This window comes from Pongo abelii, chromosome 7 (assembly GCF_028885655.2).
Source record: "Pongo abelii isolate AG06213 chromosome 7, NHGRI_mPonAbe1-v2.0_pri, whole genome shotgun sequence".
In the NCBI taxonomy this organism is placed as follows: Eukaryota; Metazoa; Chordata; class Mammalia; order Primates; family Hominidae; genus Pongo; species Pongo abelii.
The window spans coordinates 19,432,850-19,452,179 of NC_071992.2; the positions used below are offsets into that span (position 1 = coordinate 19,432,850).

A 19,330-nucleotide genomic window follows, 5' to 3' on the forward strand; every position below is an offset into this window, starting at 1 on the left:
TTTAGATCAATAATTATTTGACCTAAGGAACGTGAAAATGGCAGATTCTTAGGAAAATTTCCTACAATGGAGTCAACTTGTTATCTCAGGAACCTCCCATGTGGTGGTAGAAATACCCAAGTCACTTGCCCCCAGTCAGTATTCTTTCAGAGGAAAAGGAGGCCACATTGAAATAATGGCAGGAATAGTGTCTGCCAAAGAGAACCCTTAAAAATTAAATAAATCCACAAATGTTTATTGAAGGGCAAAGAACATTAAAAAAAAATCCCCAAAACAAAAACTATTTCTCATTGCCTGGCACAGAATGGGGCTCCTTATCTTGTTTAACCCTCACAGAGGACCTTCCTTAACATATAAATAAGGAAACCGCCACAGAGAGGCTACATCATCTGCCCAGGGGCACATAGCTGGCAAGTGCGAGAGGACGGGTTTTGGTGAGCTGTCTGAATTCTGATTCTGTCTGCACCCAAAGCCGGTGCCCCTTCTTTCCCACCAAGCTGTCTCTTGTGCTGGGGCTGGCAAGGCACATGACGGGGCCTCTACTGGAAGAGACACAGACAGAGGAGAAGTGGCGGGACCAGGCCAGACCGTGGGGCCCAGGGAGTGGCACTCAGGATAGTTTACATCCAGTCAGGGTGGGCCAAAGGTTTGGTCAGATTTTTAAAACAATTTAAAAAATAAATAAATAAAAACTGTGATGAGGGCTGGGCACGGTGGCTCACGCCTGTAATCCCAGCACTTTGGGAGGCCGAGGTGGGCAGATCATGAGGTCAAAAAATCCAGACCATTCTGGCCAACATGGTGAAACCGCATCTCTACTAAAAATACAAAATTAGCTGGGCGTGGTGGTGCGCGCCTGTAGTCCCAGCTACTCAGCAGGCTGAGGCAGGAGAATCACTTGAACCCGGGAGGCAGACGTTACAGTGAGCCAAGATCGCACCACTGCACTCCAGCCTGGCGACAGGGAAAGACCTCATCTCAAAAACAAAAACAAAAACAAAAAAAATTGTGATGAAGTAGATACCAAATTAACCATTTAAATCATTTTTAAGTGTATGATTCAGTGGCATTAAATACACTTACATCGTTGTGTAAGCTTTGCCATCATCCATTCTCCAGAACGTTTCCCCCCAACCTGAAACTCCATACCAATTAAACAGTAACAAGCCATCCCCTCCCCTTCCCCAAGGCCCTGGCAGCGACCATTTTACTTTCTTTCTCTATGAATCTGACCATTCAGTACCTCATATACCTGGACTCAAATAGTACTTGTCCTGTTGTGACTGTTTATTTCATTTAGCATATGTCCTCAAGGCTCATCCAAGCTGTGGGATGTGTCACAATTTCCTTCCTTTAGAAGGCTCAATAGTATTCCATTGTTGGCCGGGCACAGTGGCTCATGCCTGTAATCCCAGCATTTTGGGAGGCCAAGGCAGGCAGAACGCTTGAATTCAGGAGTTCGAGACCAGCCTGGCCAACATGGCGAAACCCCATCGTAAAAATACAAACATTAGCAGGGCATGATGGCACACGTCTGTCGTCCCAGCTACTCTGGAGGATGAGGCAGGAGAATCACTTGAACCCAAGAGGTGGAGGTTGCAGTGAGCCAAGATGATGCCACTGCACTCCAGCCTGGGCAACAGAGCAAGACCCCGTGTCAAATAATAATAATAATGATAATATTCCATTGCACGTACAGATGACATTTCTGTATCCACTTACCATCCGTGGACACTTGGGTTGCCTCCACCTATGGCTATTGTGAATAATGCTGCTATGAACACTGGGGGACAAATACATGCCTGAGTCCCTGCTTTCAATTCTTTGGTGTATATACCCAGAAGGAATTTCTGACTCATATGGCGATTCTATTATTAATTATTTGAAGGACTATGGTACTCTTTTCCATACTGGTTGGACCATTCTACATTCCCATCAGCAGAACTACACGTAAGGGTTCCAATTTCTCCACATGCTCACCAGAACCTATTTGATTTTTTCAAATATATGTAACAGCCATCCTAATGAGTACATCACTGTGTGGTTATGATTTCGTCAGATTTTCAAACTGAACCATGTGATAGAAATAAAACTGAGGCATCATTGTGAAAATCCTATCCCAGCATGAGCAACGGTGGGAGATGGAACGGTGAGCCTTGGTGATTAAGAAACTCACAAAGCAGAAAAGATAGAACCCAGAAAGATAGACGGAGGCCAGATTACAGGGGCCATCGCACGGAACTCAAGCCTTTGGGACTGAATATTAAAAGTTTCTTTTTTCCTTTAAAAGAATTTAGTGAAATATAGTGATGGTCTTGACTGCTGGAGAACATTCTCTTCACATTCACTTTTTCTTCTATTACACTAGTAACCACAGAAGAAAAAATGACTCAAGAAGTCCAATCTTAGTCAAACGAGTAAACACAGCATTAGCTTCTGCCAAGTAACTTTCCGACTCTGAAGGCTCCTCGTGTGAATCTCATATTAGAACTTTCTATGAAAACCTACAACAGAAAAATACTTTGCAAGCCGTTGGTGAAGGCATCAAAAGCTTCTAGTCAGACAAATTCTAGTTTCATGCAGTCTTTTCACTTGCTTCTCTTAAAATTTCAGGTATTTCCAAAGTTAAAAAATAAAAAAGCAAGAACATGATCTGAACCCATCTGGTAGCTCATATCCGGGACAGAAACATCTAAGTGAACTCAGGGACTCAGCAATAAACAAGAGACTGCCTTCAAGCCCTGGGCTAGAAGAGCTTCGAAGCGGACGTTAACAGCAGGCTACCCTGGCTGATTTTAACACATCTGTTTATGATAAAAATACTGTTCGTTTGAATACGTAATTATGGCACATCAGCCTTTAAAACTAAATAGGATACACAGAACTCCTTTCCCATTAGCCATGGGACAGGGCTGTTTCCCTCTATTTACCAAAAAAAAAGGCAGCTCTGAAGTTTTGTTGGCCACCATAAGTGAGGTGAAGGGAGGACACATGGGAAGAAACGGGAAAGAGAAAGGGAGAAAATGGGTCAGATGGGGGAACAGGAGGTTCACTGCTGTTATTGCAATAGTCCAAAGCAGCAGGCCCAGCCCCAGACAGTGACATCAACCTGCAGCTGTGCACAGACCTTTGCTCTGTTTACTGGCCTGGTGTGCTGCTGGGGAACAGCTGGGCTGCAATAATCGCTCACACTAATGGCTTTAGTTTGAACGAACTGGCCTGGGCTCCGAAAGAAACATTTATTTGGCATAAAGACTCATGAAGTATTTTTAAAGGATGCACGTGGAAACGCTGTGTTAAAGGTTCTCAGAGTGCTCCTCGGCAGCTGTGACATAAACGTGTGTGTGTGGCGGTGGGGGGCGTCCATAACCCTGATTTTAGGCCATGGACTTTCCTGTGCACTGACTACAGCTTAGGAGAGATTTATGGCACCACCTGTGTGTGCTCTCACTCCTATCCTCAGTCTAGACTCTTCTTGCTTATTCTCCAGAATTCCACTCACTTTCAATTAATCAGACACCCAACAAAGCCAAAACCAAACATAAAATTGTTCCGAATTTGCAACAAGCAAGCACGGACATGCGACTGTTTGAAAGAAGGTATCAGACAAACACAAAGTCAAAATACTCTTTTTGTTCCTGTTTTTTTTTTTTTTTTTTTTTTGAGATGGAGTCTCGCACTGTCACCTGGGCTAGAATGCAGTGGCATGATCTCGGCTCACTGCAACCTCCGCCTCCTGGGTTCATGTGATTCTCCTGCCTCAGCCTCCTGAGTAGCTGGGACTACAGGCAGACAACACCATGCTTGGTTAATTTTTTGTATTTTTAGTAGAGAACGGGTTTCACTATGTTGGTCAGACTGGTCTCGAACTTCTGACCTCATGATCCACCCACCTCAGCCTCCCAAAGTGCTGGAATTACAGGTGTGAGCCACTGTGCCTGGCCTCTGTTGTTTTAATCATTCCATTAGTTGATTTTTTAAAAAAGCACATATATGATTAGGAACACCAACAGACCACTGTCTGTAGGAGAACTGCTGGGCAACTTTTGTATACATGTTTGTAAACCATGAAAGCTATCTGCAGCAATCTAGCTTAAAAAAGGAAATACAGTTCTCAGGATTTAAGGAAAAACAGAAAAAAAAAAAAAAAGAAAAAGGAAGAAAGGAGGAAGGGAGGCAACGGGAGGAAGGGGAAGAAGGAAAGGAAGGCAGACTCATGTACAAAAACATCTCTAAAGTATAAGGCCATATTGAGATTAGAAATCAGTATTTTCACTCTGCAATGAATCACCCAAGAAGAATTCTAGGCCAGTGACCCTCCCTGACAGTTTAAATCATGGATATCTGAGCAAGACAAAAAAAATTGTAATCGGTGAAATGCTTTAAGTTTTGCTTTTCAAGTAATTATCAGGATGATATGTGGAAAATGCCCAGTGCCACATTTAAATATAATCTCTGGAAAACAGAGCTGGAGTCCTCCCAGGTCCTTCATTACTTAGCCCTGCAGAGCAGGAGTGGAGCCATTACTTAATTAGTCCTCATGGCTTTTTCTCAGAAGGGAAGGTCAGACTTTTATTATTTCCATCTCACAGAGACTCATTTCCCTTTGTTGACTGATAAATGTACTGTTTACAGAGAAAAGCATTACACAGCCACGGCCCGACACTGTTAATCTTCTTTTGAAATGATACAGTGCTTTCCTAGTTTTTATATCTGAGTAGCATGCTTCATTATGAGACGACCAAAAATATTTTAATGCTCAAGAACATAAATAAATGTCCTAGTAGAATAGAGCAAAAATTACTTGGGTTCAAATCTCAGTCACACCACTCAGCTGCTATATCACTTGAGGAAATTACTTAAACTTTCTAAGCCTACTTTTTTTTTTTTTTTTTTTTTTGAGACGGAGTCTTCCTCTATCACCCAGGCTGGAGTATAGTGGCGCAATCTCAGCTGACTGCAACCTCCGCCTCCCAGGTTTAAGCGATTCTCCTGCCTCAGCCCCGAGTAGCTGGGATTACAGGCATGCACCACCATACCCGGCTAATTTTTGTATTTTTAGTAGAGACAGGGTTTCACTATGTTGGCCAGGCTGGTCTTGAACTCCTGACCTCAAATGATCTGCCTGCTTAGGCCTCCCAAAGTGCTGGGATTACAGGCATGAGCCACCGCGCCCAGCCTAAGCCTACATTTCTTCATTTTTAAAATGGAGATAATATTAGTCCCTTCTCTAGAAGATGAAATAGCACAGGTGAAGCACTCACCCCAGTGCCTGACCAGAGTAACTTTGCAGATAAATTGTATAACTGTTACGGCTTGCAAGAGTCCACCGATTCCAGTGTGTTTGAAGATTCCTGGAAGACAGGCTTGGGGTTCCATAACAGAAATATTACAGTTAAAAAGCAGCATTGCTGGCCTCATATTCAAATTTGATGCATATGCAAGCACAAACATCGGTATTACGGTGGAGTGTACACTCACTTCAAGTCTTTACCTTCCGCTACTATTGTTCTTGACATTATATGCAATAGAATTTTCCTAATTTGGAGGAGATTTTATGTAAATCAGAACTAAAACGTTAAAAAGTGCCAGGCAAATTTTCACAGCGCCACATAAGAGAATATGACAGAAGAGACGAACAGGAAAAAGAGATGATTCCATTCCCAAACTGCACACATACTCCTTTCCCAGACGCTCTGGCCAGTCTGCTGTGGGTGGCGACTCTCCCCCACCCCACCCTGAAATCCCCCTCTCTGCACCATCTAGGATGGAGAAGAGCAGCCTGCCTCCAGCTCTGCCTGCAGTGGGCCCCTCCCTCTCTCTTGGTCACCTGGGAAACCGGCCTCCTCCTCTCACTTCTGGGCTCCTTCACTTCTTTCTTCAACAGCACACACCCAATACACTTCTCACGGTAAAAAGAACTTTCACTTCTCTTGTGCCCCACCCCCAGAACCAGGAGGGGACACTACCTTCTACTGTAGGAGTGTGATGATGTCATAACATTCTACGAGGGGAAATCTGAGGAAATCCGATCCTGACACATGTCCATGGCAACTGACTATGTGGGTGACTCCCTTAAGCCAAGGTCTAATCTGGTTTGAAACTGGAGTTAGTAATATCACTGAACAAGTAACCAAGAAGTCGTTTTTAAACATCAAATTGATGCTTTGTGGACAGGCAGTGGCCTAAAGAAGAAAGAAAAGGTGGGACCTAGACTATCCCACAAATAGGCACGTCCAGTTTCCTGGGCCTCCGTGTCCTGATATGGAAGGTAGGAACAAATACCACCTGTTCTGCCAACAGTATAGATTGGTGATAGTAAAGTGAAACAGAGTTACTCTTATGCTTTGTAGAAAGTCTTCCCAGCCTGTGGAATAATACCCCACTCACAGAGTGCCAGGGTTTGCCTCTCTAAAGATACTTTGTCAAATGACCAAGAAATTTTGCAGACAAGTGGTAGACAAGGTTCTTTTTCTAAATTTCAAAATTATCTCCAAACGGCTTTCTGATTACTCTTGGGCATTAAATCAATGAATCAATAAGAGCTCATTTCAAAGTCTTCCACAAATTGTAAATTATTAGGAACTTACTTTTTACGAAAGGCCTGCACAATCAAATCAATCCTCCCATAAATGCCACTTCACCTTTAAAACTCAGTTCATACTTTACAAGGTGCTCTCACATTTGTTTCATGTAATGCAACAATGCTCTGAACGAATAAAATAGGTATTATCAGACATCTCATTTTACTAAAGAAGAATGGAAATGGCAGAGCTGGAGCTACAACTCCAGCCTCTTTTTTGTTGTTGTTGTTGTGTTTTGAGTAGATATGGGGTTTCACCATGTTGGTAAGGCTGGTCTCAAACTCCTGGCTTCAAGCGATCTGCCCACCTCAGCCTCCCAAAGTGCTGGATGTACAGGCTTGAGCCACGTGCCCGGCCCTAGAACTCCAGCCTCTTTGAGAGCCTAACCACAGAACACCCAACAGGATCTGACTGGCTATTTTTCCCAGCCTGATATGGAGAAGAGAGAAGTTAATTCACACGCACCATGGATGCCTCGGGGTAGTAGGGCTTAATTCTCTTGTGGAAGCACTGCTGAAAAGACTCCAAGATAAGGCAGGTAAAAAAAAAAATGACCTTTTCCCCCCTATACTGGCTAGTGCTGACAAAGTGTGACTCACAGGTGGGAAGAGAATTCCACCCAGCCAGACTGTCTTCCATCTCCATCTTGGCGCCTAGGTACCAGCTGGGCCTCCCCTAAGCTTCTAGCCTCTCCCTGCCAGTGTTTCTCCTCCCACCCCTGAAGAGAAGCCTGCAAAGGCCATGTGCTGTTTTTCAGCTCATTCACTGGCCAACATGCTGCAGAACAGATGCTCTTTTTTTTTTTTTTAAATCACAACAGCAAACACTCCATGTACAAATGAAAACATTTAGGAATAAAAGTGGGTTGGAGGCAAGAGCACAGCTGAATATCTGACAGTATGTTCTAAGATTCAGGCCTGAGAAAAAGTGAGGCCGACTTTAAAGGAATCCTGTTTCAATCAAGAGTTTCACTGTAAAAAAAAAAAAAAAAAAAGGATGATTTCAAGTCAGGGACTATTCTGCCTCTTCTCCCCACTGACGGATCATTGTTTAGGGCACAAGGGTCAAAAAGGCTGCTAAAAGTCCTTGGCATGTGTAAAATTTAAAAGCTTATTTATAAGAATGGACTCAATTCAGTTGGAGTTACTTCGTATTATTCTTACTATGCTTATTTGAGATTTTTTTTTTATATATATAAAAGAAACAACATTCTAGACAGCTAGAGCAGTGTCAAAGGGTAGTCCTGGGGCACCTACATGAGAACTACCTGGACGACCATTAAAAGTACAGATTCCTCCTCAATTTCCATTTAGGGAAAGGTTTTGCTTTATTTTTCTTTGCAGGTAGCCAAGGCTGTACTCAGATATTGCTAGTAAGAAAGAAAAACTGGTCTCCTGTTAACCTGAGGACACTAGGGCCGGAGGTCAGGAAGAGGGATCACCTTCCCCATCAACACAACATCTTTCTAGAAGTGCTGCCTCTCCTTCTGTAATTGGGAAGCACCTATTACCATTCCTTAAAGCCCAAAGGGGGGTGAGTAGGATGATGGATATAGGAGATGTTGGGGTTTAAAAAAAACAAAGTGCAGATTCCTAGACTTCATCCCCAGCCAACCAAGTCAGAAGCAATGGGCATGAGAACTGAGACTCTGCATTTCAACCAGGTCTGTTTTCGTACACAATAAAGTTTGGGAACCACTGTTCTACACAATAAGGTATTAAATTAGGAAAATCACAAGTTGAGAGACTGGAGTTAGGACAAGGAACACTACAAGGAGGAACAGTCAGTGGGTTTCAAACACAGGTACCATTGGTAAAACTGCGTATCTGCAGGTGAAAGAGCATGGCCTTTTAGTTATAAATACAGCCAACCAAAGTCCAAATTGAGGGCAGATGTGGATAGGAAGAGAATGAGCTAAGTTTCAGATGGCTATCAACTCAGTCTTCAAACAAGTCAGGGAGATGAACAGCCCTGTTTTGGTGTACCGTTGGTTTTCAGTATATTAATAGATTTTTCATTAAAGCCTATTTCAAGAAAAATCACTTCTGGAATTTTACAACTCAAAAGTGACTTTACCTATAAAGAGTTTAAAAATTATTTTAAATACATAGCCTTGTTAAACCAAAATTGTAGATAAAAACGGAACAGTGAATGAATCAACACATTCCATACGGTGTGAGGCAGTCTGAAATTCATAGACACTGGGTTAAGTGTTGATTAGACAATGTGTATACTGCTTTTGGCAATGTACTGTTTTTTGCAAGTTACTTTCCTCAGTAAGATACATTTTAACAATATTTCTTAAACTCTTCATTAGAAGAAAAATATTCCAAAAGTAGCTAACAATGTAAACTAGTGTTTATTTCAAATAATTTTCCAATCTTTTAAATCATTTCATCAAACTTTCCCTGTGGTGACTACCAGAAGATTGGTGGTCTAGCCATCCTGGGTTCTTACGCAAGCTCTTTGCTTTCTAGCTTCCCTTGGGAAGTTACTTAACCTCTGAGCCTCAATTTATTTTTTTTTAAATACAATGCAGATAAGTAGACTGAGAGCTGAACATTGTTTGTTAGCGATAAGTAGGCACCAAATACACGATGTTGTTATACCTGGCTCATAATTTTCATGCACAAAAATCAACTGGTCTTTTTACACTAGTATGGGAAGGGCAGGCATTTTTAGTGAATTAAGGATTAAAATCTTGTTTCACAAAATAGAAATAATTAGGACTAATGTATAAAAAGATGAGAGTTAGCTGTTAATTGTGATGGCTCAAAAAGAATTTTGAAATACAAAGTAACTTTTTCTTCATTAATTTAGATCAAGCTTGTCCAACTCACAGCCTGCATGTGGCCCAGGACAGCTTTGAATGCGGCCCAACACGAATTTGTAAACTTTCTTAAAACATTATGAGATGTGTGATTTTTTCTTTTAGTCATCAGCTATTGCTAGTGTTAGTGCATTTTATGTGTGGCACTAGACAATTCTTCTTCCAATGTGGCCCAGGGAAGCCAAAAGATTGGACACCCCTGATTTAGACGAAAAGTCGGATTCCAGGGATTAACATTAATAAAAAGCAAAAAAGAACTCTAAAGATCATAATCATGGCCCTCTATTGCACCAGTTTTTATTCAACATGACTCTGGAAAGAATCTTATCCTAGAGGCAAAATGTCTGCTGCAGATGTAGACGGTTTTAAATTTAACTGTAATCTATTTCAAAGGCTGACACTTTCAAAATGATCTGATTAACTGGGATTTCGGACATAATATAAAATGTATCCAAGAGAATTATAGCTCTCCTTTATGACTATGCATTCCTAAAGGACAATTATCTTTTCTTTGCAAGATGTGGATTTCATTTTTTAATTATTCTGACTCTGCTTTAAACTTTTATTTTTGGTTCAGGGGCACACGTGCAGGTTATTTGGATCAACTTGAATCACAGGGGCTTGTTGTACAGAATATTTCATCACCCAGGTACTAAGCCCAGTACCCGATAGTTATGTTTTCTGTTCCTCTCCCTCCTCCCACCCTCCACCCTCGGGCAGGCCCCAGTGTCTCTTGTTCCCCTCTTTGTGTCCATATGTGTTTGTCATAGAAATGTTAAACAGTTTATAGAAAAACATTTGTGCATAAAAAACACTGAGTATTAGCATATTTTAAGGAGAAAACTACCTTTCCCTAGCTACCATCGTTGGTAATAAAATCATTCATTCATTGAAGTCTAAGCACCTGGTAAGTGCCAAGCACAAGGTGGGAGAACTACAAAAATTAAGGAGCTACTGGCCTTGCCCTTGAAGAGTTCCTAATTCTAGATGGCAAGAAGAGGTCTATAAACAAGTCACTGTAAGAACAAAATCTTAAATGTGCACAAGGTGCCTTGAAAAGCACATTAGAAGGCGCAATTAACTTACTTGAAAGATTTGGGTGAAATTCAACTGAAGATATTTTAGCTAAGACTTAAAAACTGAGTAAATGAGAAGAAGCATGAGGGGTCCACAACGGGAGGGGAGTGGAAAGAGGAGAGTGCACTCCAGGCAGAGAGGATACCGTGCAAAAGATGTGGATAAGAGGTGCGAATGAACCCATGGCCGGGGCCTGGGAGGGGAAAGGAGGTATGAATAAAGGGGAAAGAATGCCTAGACGTGAATTTGGACTGGAAGATTTCAATCAGTCAAATCATAAATGGTGTGCTTAGTATGTCTGGATTTTTTCCCCCAAGGCCAAAATGGAGTCTTTTGTGTTTGTTAACAATGTCCAGTAGACGCCAGGCACGGTGGCTCAAGCCTGTAATCCCAACACTTTGGGAGGCCGAGGCAAGTGGATCACCTGAGGTCAAGAGTTCGAGACCAGCCTGGCCAACATGGTGAAACCTCGTCTCTACTAAAATACAAAAATTAGCCAGGTGTGGTGGCGCACACCTGTATTCCCAGCTACTCAGGAGGCTGAGGCAAGACAATCACATGAATCCAGGAGGTGGAGGTTGCAGTGACCCAAGATCATGCCACTGCACTCCAGCCTGGGTAACAGGGTAAAAAACTCCTAAAAAACAAAAAACCAAAATGTCCAGTAGAGACACATGTCGGCTTTACTCTAAGTATAGATCCTGGCCGCAAGTGGAGTTAGGGGCGCAGGCCTGGAGGCAAGGTGACCCGTTGGGTAGCTGTTGCAGTATTTTCCAGGTGAGAAATTGTGGGACTTAAAACAGCAGCAGCCAGAATGCTGAGCAAGGATGGATCCAAGTGGCATTTAGGACACAGACTGACATGCACGTGGAGGATGGGGGAACAGGAGTATGATTTCAGTTGTTAGCTTGGGTGGTAAGTGAATCATATTGCCACTGCCAAAGCTGAAGAATAGGGGTGAATGAGGAGACGCTGCATGGTGCTCAGAAAGGAAGGGGCTGGGCAAACAGGAAGGTCTGATTATACTGGACTGGCTTACCTGGGGGCAGCCCCTCACTGGGAAGCATCTGCAGCTTGGGAAAGAGAGGACTAGAAAAATAAATCTGGCTCATTGTTGTATAGCTAGTAGTGGAAACCATGAGAATGGATGAGAAAACAGCTGGCAATGAAACCCTTGCTATATACTATGACACTATTTAAGGGGTAAGTTGAACGAATGGGACAGCCACTTGATAGACTTTCCCCCAGCCCATTAAAGGTGATCATAATGAGGCAATGTGATCATATGAGGCAATGTGGAAAAGTGCTTGACCTGTCCAGTGAAAAAGATCACAGCAGACATGTGACCAGGTGCAATGGCTCACATCTGTAATCCCAGCACTTTGGGAGGCCAAGGCGGGCGGGATCACTTGAGTCAAATGTTAGAGACCAGCCTGGCCAATATGATGAAACCTTGTCTCTAGTAAAAATACAAAAATTAGCCCAGCATGATGGTGTGCACCTATAATCCCAGCTATTCTGGAGGCTGAGGCAGGAGAACTGCTTGAACTCAGGAGGCGGAGGTTGCAGTGAGCCGAGATAGTGCCACTGCACTCTAGCCTGGGCAACAGAGCAAGACCCTGTCTTTAAAAAAAAAAAAAGATCGGAGCAGGCATTTAACATACACAAATCTCAAAAGTATTATTAAACAAGCCAGAGACAAAAAACAGCATACTATATCTTTCCATTTAAATAAGAATCTAGTTCAGACAAAACCTTTGATAATAAAGGTTAAATCAGTGTTTGCTTCTAGGTGGAGGGGTGTTCCACTGTGAAATGGCATGAGAGAATTTTCTGGATTGACAGAAATAGTCTATGCTTGATAAGGATGTAGGTTTTAGGAGTATATGTCTGTCAAACTGATGGAATAATTAGCATTCCACTGTATGAAAATTACACCTTAATTTAAAAAATCATAGTATGAAATTGTATATATTCATATAAACTAAGAAAAGGGAATATGCAAATAAAGTTATGTCAGGGCAGTGGAGTGGCGGGCTGTTTTCTTTTCACTTAAAAATCTTAATTTGCATACACTGTTCTAAAAAAAAAAGAACTTTAAAACTTAAAATACCCCAAAATATTTATCAATTACCTAAGAAAATAGAAAGCATATTATATTATTTTTCCATAGGAAACAGAAAAGAATCCCTACAATTATGGACTTTATACCTGAAGGTAACAAGAAAACACAAGAGACAGTAAAGACATCAATGTAGAGTATCAAAAAATCACTGGACCAAAGGGACACTTTTAAGAGTTTCTGCAGAAGCAAAGTACCAGTGCTTCCATGAAGGGAGTGTGGCTCAGAAAGTGGAAACACGCAGGCTGCTTTGGATGCTGCCACAGTGAGAGTGAGAGGACAACGGGAAAGTCAGTGGATGCTGGGGCAGCTGGAGGCTGTTAGACTGGGAAGGTGGAAAGCACAGACTCTACCTGGGTTTCAGTGCTCCTGAGTTTATGAGCTGTCCTTTTTCTTTGTAGTTCTTAGTAGTTTGGGTACCTTGTCTCAACTTCCATAGAGAAGGTGAAAAAAAATTACCCAATGGCAGAGTGACACCAACCCCCATTGCCCCACCCCCATTATTTTGGAGGGAAAAAGTGGGTGCTTTGATGACGGCGACAGTGGCCGCTCTCTTTTCTTGAGTTGCTGTGATGGGCCAGGCACTACGCCACTGCTTTATATGCATTACTATTTTATTCAAGCTCCACAATAACCCAGCAAAATACATACTGATTTCGTATCACCAGTGAAAAAACAATACTCAAAGAAGTTAGGTAACATCCAACTAGGAGTGGATGGACAAAAACCTAGGCTTCGACTCCACACACCAAACTCTACTGGATCAGGACAATACTCTGATGAGGTCTCATTTCCACTTGAGTCTGAAGAGCCTGTCGTTTGGGATTTCTAGTAATATTTAGTCTAATGACTATTCCTTTCTGTAGCATAGATGATGCCCTCACGAAACAGCCAGTATGGTTAATTACTACACAGCTGTCAAGCTGCATACATCCTAATACCTATTATTTAATAGCAGTTAACACTTGGTGCTAGATGCTTTACAATGCATTACCTCATGTAATCCTCACACCCACCCTTGGGGCAGACAATTGGCACCGCCATTTTTACCAAGGATGAAATTGGGACAGAAGAGATACAAAGTGACTTGTCCTAAGTCACTCAGTTACCACAAATGTGGCCCTGGACAGTGTGACAACATAAGCCTAACCACTTTACTGCCTCAAAATTTAAAGCTGGGTTCCCAACTTTGCTATGTCAAAGTCAAAGTTAGTTTCATGCTGAAACTAACAATCCCACTGGCAGCCTTGAGAGTGTTCTTCCTGGACCGCTTCATCACAAGTGTTTACAGGTTTCGCTTCCCCCCACTTACATAACCAAAACCCTTCTCCAAACGGAGAACAGTTACCATCAGATGTATGCCTGCTGCAACAGCAGCAATGACACATTCCCTGAGAGGCCAGCACTGGGTGACTGAGGATGTGGACAGGCCACCCACTGTACCAACACTCTGGAGGCAGCAGAAGCAGCACACCAGGGAAGCCTCCTCATCAAGGATAGGAAAGTGACAGTGGACACAGACTGTTACGGCTATTTCCTGTCAGGCTACCTGACTCACTGGAGGTGCTGAATCCCTGGGCCCCAATTGCAGTTGCTTAATTGTGCTGTCCACTAAAATGTAAAAAGAGCATCCTTCATTCAAGCAGAGTGAATGGGCACAGTGTTCCATTCTCATTGCTGCCTTGTCTTGGGAGAGAGGCTGAAACATGAACCTCTAGGTAGGCTCACCTCCACTTCCACTGGGTTATAATGAACTCTGAAACACACAAAAAAAGGCCTCTTTCCTGATCTTCTAACTCTCTGTTAATTATATTATTTAAGGATGGACAAAAGCGAATTGGGTTGGTCATTTAGGTAATCACAAGGGCAGCTGTCAAGTTAAGTAACATGGCAGAAAGCCTGCAAAGTCTGAGAGCTGGGCTGTCTCTCAGCTGGGATTTCCTTGAACTGTTTCACCAGAACTCTCAAATCTTTGGGATTCTGAAGTTTCCATCTATCTTAAAATTACTTTTCCATAAAGAGGGCTTCATTTCCACAGCCTAAAATAGGTCAGGACTGATGTCTTGGCTAGGTATTAAGAATCTGGATGGTTACTCAGGGATTTGGCCTCACCTCCCTTTGGAAGGGGAAAAGGGAAGAGGAATGCAGAAAAGTCTTTTACAGAGTCTTGCTCTGTTGGCCAGACGGGAGGGCAGCGGCACAATGACAGCTCACTGCCGTCTCAAACTCCTGGGCTCAAGCAATCTTCCCACCACAGACTCCCGAGTAGCTGGGACAACAGGCACACACCACCATGCTTGGCTGATTTTTAAATTATTTTTTGTATAGTCAGGGTCTTGCTATATTGCTCAAGCTGGTCTCAAACTACTGGCCTCAAGTGATCCTCCCACCAAGCACTGGGATTACAAGTGTGAGCTACCACACCCAGCCCAGACAAAGTCTTCACCCCACATTCACTGCCCTTTGATTTCTGCTCTGGTGAAGGTGGGAGCATTAAGAGTGTTCAAATCCAGCAAATCAGGTTGGCAGTGTGGTCTTATCCAAAAGAAAAAAGGGCAGTTTCTCCTAGAGTTGGGTGAACACAATTTGCTTCTCTGGTTGTTACCTTGCATTATTCATACAACATACCTGGGCATATTTTGGCGGAGACTGTAACGCACACAGGAAACTGCAAAAGGCAAGGAAATCAGCCCTGGAATGGTCAGCTCCAGATCTGGCTGAAGCTGAAGCAGGAAGCTGATTCTCTAGGCTGAGGAGCCCAGGGCAGAGAGAGGAACCCCAAAGCGGTCAGTTCACTCCAAGATAGGAGTTGACATAGAAAAGGCAGTGTTGGCTGGGCACAGTGGCTCACACCTGTAATCCCAGTACTTCGGGAGGCCAAGGTCAAGAGATCGAGACCATCCTGGCCAACATGGCAAAACCCCATCTCTACTAAAAATACAAAAATTAGCTGGGTGTGGTGGTGTGCGCCTGTAGTCACAGCTACTCGGAAGGCTGAGGCAGAAGAATCGCTTGAACCTTGGAGGCGGAGGTTGCAGTGAGTCGAGATCGCACCACTGCACTCCAGCCTGGCGACAGAGTGAGACTCTGTCTCAAAAGAAAAAAGAAAAAGAAAAGAGAAAAGCAAAGCAAAGGCAGTGTTGTGTCTGTTCCATGAACCCTAAGGACTTCCAGGAGAGACTGGAACTAAAATAAGAGCGTAGCCTGGAAAGTGGAGGGCTGGGTGGTAGGTGTTGAGACGTGGGGCTCCCTGTGGAGCGGGGAGTTGGTGCACCATCAGCCCCCTCCAAATAGTAAGATTGGCATAGAACGTGCCTTTTTCAGCCAGGATGCCCTAATGCACAGCATCCTTTCAACTTCATACTCACTACTCACAAACCAACCCTTGGAAGTACAACGGATTTACTGTTTATCAACAGGGGAAACTTTCACTATTCTCATATGAAAAGTGGTTCAGAAAAAAAAAAATGACAACATTATTTAACAGGAATTCACACAATTACAAAAATAATTCTGTCCCTCTCTTCAGCAAGAGAAACGTTTTGCTCATCAGAAGTTCTGCTAGGCTTAGTCAGATCAGTGCCAGGAATTCTGTGAACTGAAGGTCAAGCTGCCAAGATTCAAAAGAAATGTCGATAGTAAGTGTTTGCCCAGATACCAGACAGGGAATGCCAACACCTCCCAGCATGCAACTCCAGCCACAATGCAGACAGGACAACCACATTTTCCAGTGTTCCCCTTGTCCCATAAAACTTAACAACAACAACAAAAAGCTCTTACCTAGCTCTCCCCGGAGGTTAACAAGTTCTTGAGATAGGGTTTTGTGTTGTTTCAGCGCTTCCTCCCGCTGCGGAAAACACACATCAAGTTACTCATGTTTTCAAGAGGGTCCCTTTCAGTAAGGTACACATATGTTATCACTAGGAAAATGAGACCCAGTATTGGGAAGCCAAGATATGAATCATTTAGGCTAACAATTTGTGTTGTTAAAAGAAACACAGTTGTCCCTTCGTTGTTAAGGAAATTCGTAATTCAAAAATCTGTATTTTTGCAGGTCCCAGTGAAACTCTGGTTTGAGGCAGTGAATGGCCCATTTAGAAATATTTACTTTGAGCCAGTGCTTCACTGCTGATCCATAGAACCTTTCGGCTAATGCATACTGTACTTAAGACGTAATGCGTTCTCCTCCTCCAAGGGCAATAAACATCTAATCAGTTTAAGATAAATATTTAATGTTCTAAACATAAGCACATATGTGCACTTTGTCCTATATTTGCAAATAAAAAAGTTTCGTTACAATGCCAATCCTTCTAAAAGACAAAAAGTTTGTTAGAAAACTATAGCAGAAAGATAATCCTTTAAAGCCAAAATTAAATTAATTTTTTTCAGCTACATACCATTTTCTAAGGATTATGATATTTTGGATCAGTGATAATTCTAAATCGATGTTAGAGAAACAAACCAAAGAAAACCGGATGGCTGTTTTTAGTATCAGAGAAGCAATTATCAACCTTGAGCTAAAGAATAATGTTCAAGTTACCAGCAACTCACGGCAATCACACATACACACATACTTACACAAATACAGTAATTACATACAGTTCCTTAAAAGGCAGATTCCCTAGCACCAAGGAGTAACTAAAAAAAAAAATGAAGAATTTCAAAGCTCACTGAAAAATGCCCTCATGAGGATCACCCAAGACGGAGTTCCCACCGCATCCTGATCACAGCGTTGCAGAGATCATGAGACCCGGCCTTTGCAGGCAAGAGTTGCTTGTCATTCAAAGCATTTTCCCCGAATTCCAGACAGCCTCTGCAGTAGTCCTGACATTCTTCCAGAAAAGCACTATAAACAAATACTAATTACCCTTGTTGCTGCACATGGAGAATAGAGGCACAGTTTGCTGCTGGGGCAGCCCATTTTCCAGCTTCTGTCTCCAAGTCCCCCCACCCCTCGCACTGTCCAAGAAGCATACAGGTGGCCGCGCCACCCACCAGTCGCGTCTGTCTACATTCAAAGCTCTAGCAGGAGGCGCGCCATTGGCCCTTGGGCGTCTTACTTCATGTCCTGCAGGTTACCGTGCGCCTCGGATTCCTCACTCACAGAAGCTGATACTGCAGCTTCTGCCTTTGGCACAGGCAGCCTGCGATTACTTAAAGCCACAGCCTTTCATTTATGAAAAACGAGAGGCAGGCATTAGACTGATCGATTGCCATTTAGTTAAATATCAGCTGCAACGAGGGAAAGAAAAAACTGACCCCCTATGCATGGATAATGGAGTTATTTTTAGACTTGTGAGCCTTTTTCCTCCCCTCTCTAATTGAGGTCATTAGATGATCACACTTACTAATAGAAAAGGGAAACTTGTTCTTCAAAACCCGTATACTAAATGAGGTTATGAACTAGGTGAAGAGCAAGGAAAGGGGCGTGCTGTCGTTTACAATTTTAAATGACATTATGAAATGAGCGGTGTTTCAAAATAAGTCTGAAGTGCTGATCTGAGAGTTGGAGATCCCATATATTTTTAACTTTTACTTTGTTCTCACCTCTCAGTAAGAGCTACGGAAGTCAAGTCCAAATGCCAGCACTGAAACATGGTCAGCAGGGACTGGGATTTAAGACACACTTTTCACTGAGTACTTTTCTGGCCTCAATGGTATTCTAAATGCTTGGTTTTTAAAAATATGGTATTAAGTTGTTCTGAAATCAGCAGTGAGTCAGAGTTTCTTAAAATAATAAGTAATTGGTTTTCTAATGTAGAAATTAAAGACTGAGGAAAATCAGCCTGCATAATAATGGAAGAAAAACATAAAAATGTGTATAATAAATACTTCTCCTAATATCAAATTTAAGCCTTAATTTTGTTTAGTAATCTACTTCAAGTAAACACCAGGAAGCTTTACCACTCAAGTAACAGGAAAAACAAGACAGCTTTACTAAATCCCCACAAGCAATCCTGAAACTCATTTGGTGAACTTGTTTAAAATTCACTTTTCAGTAGTAACCAAGTTGCTAACAGAAGGAAGAGACGGCAAGAAAATTCAATCATTTTTCAAATTTATGGAAACTAATGGGAAGATGAAAAAAATTAAAAATTGCAGTTAGTATAATTTCAAAGAATAATTGTGTGAAATCATTATGTTCTACTGCAAAAATACACCAGGTGATATTTTTGCTTATTAAGGGGGGTTTTGGGAAAGGAAGTTTCACCAAGCACGTCGACATTTCCCCAAACTTCAGCTCCACTGCACTCCACCTTCCTGTCCTTAATGCCTCAGAAACTACTGACATCTTCCAACCTCTGTCAGGCACAGTAACAGTAACAGGAAAACCTTGAGGTCATCTTTCACTCTTTGTCTAAATGGGTTGTGCAAAAGTCAGTCGGTTCTTCTCTTGTAATGTGTCTTGAATCCATTGCACTTTTTCTATTAGTGCTACCTCCACTCTAGTCCTGATCCTAGCCCATTCCTGGACTACGGCAAGCATCCCTTCACCTTTCAGAGGGCTGTTAGATTATTAGTCCATATTCGTTGTACATATAAACTCCCTTGCTCACAACGAGCCTCGCTGAGTGCATTTGAAACAAAAAAACTACTTCACCATAGTTCCCTGGACTTGAAGCATCCAGCCTCCCCTTTAGCCTCCCAGCCTCTCTCCTGTGCAAGTCACACGGACCATGCATATCTCACCTCCACATTCTTGTCAACACCACCCTC

The 19,330-nt window shown here is 42.5% G+C and overlaps 1 protein-coding gene and 1 long non-coding RNA gene across 15 annotated transcripts in view; one reads left to right on the forward strand and one right to left on the reverse strand.

Annotated features, from left to right (window-relative positions):
- MTUS1 (microtubule associated scaffold protein 1) overlaps positions 1-19,330 on the reverse strand; it is a 160,882-nt gene that overhangs the window by 20,197 nt on the left and 121,355 nt on the right. For 8 of the 9 annotated variants that reach the window (XM_063726301.1, XM_063726302.1, XM_024250569.3 and 5 more), the window contains 1 exon segment: positions 16,394-16,460. In XM_063726301.1, the coding sequence (XP_063582371.1) occupies positions 16,394-16,460 (67 nt within the window). 9 annotated transcript variants of the gene reach the window in all.
- The window catches only part of LOC129060901 (uncharacterized), a 69,184-nt gene continuing 55,853 nt past the window's right edge, over positions 6,000-19,330 (forward strand). For 4 of the 6 annotated variants that reach the window (XR_008527777.2, XR_008527780.2, XR_008527782.2 and 1 more), the window contains exon 1: positions 6,001-6,271. This is a non-coding gene — a long non-coding RNA (uncharacterized LOC129060901). Of the gene's footprint in view, positions 6,272-6,827; positions 7,123-7,927; positions 8,118-19,330 lie in introns of all 6 variants that reach the window. The other 2 variants (XR_008527779.2, XR_008527778.2) reach the window with 2 other exon arrangements.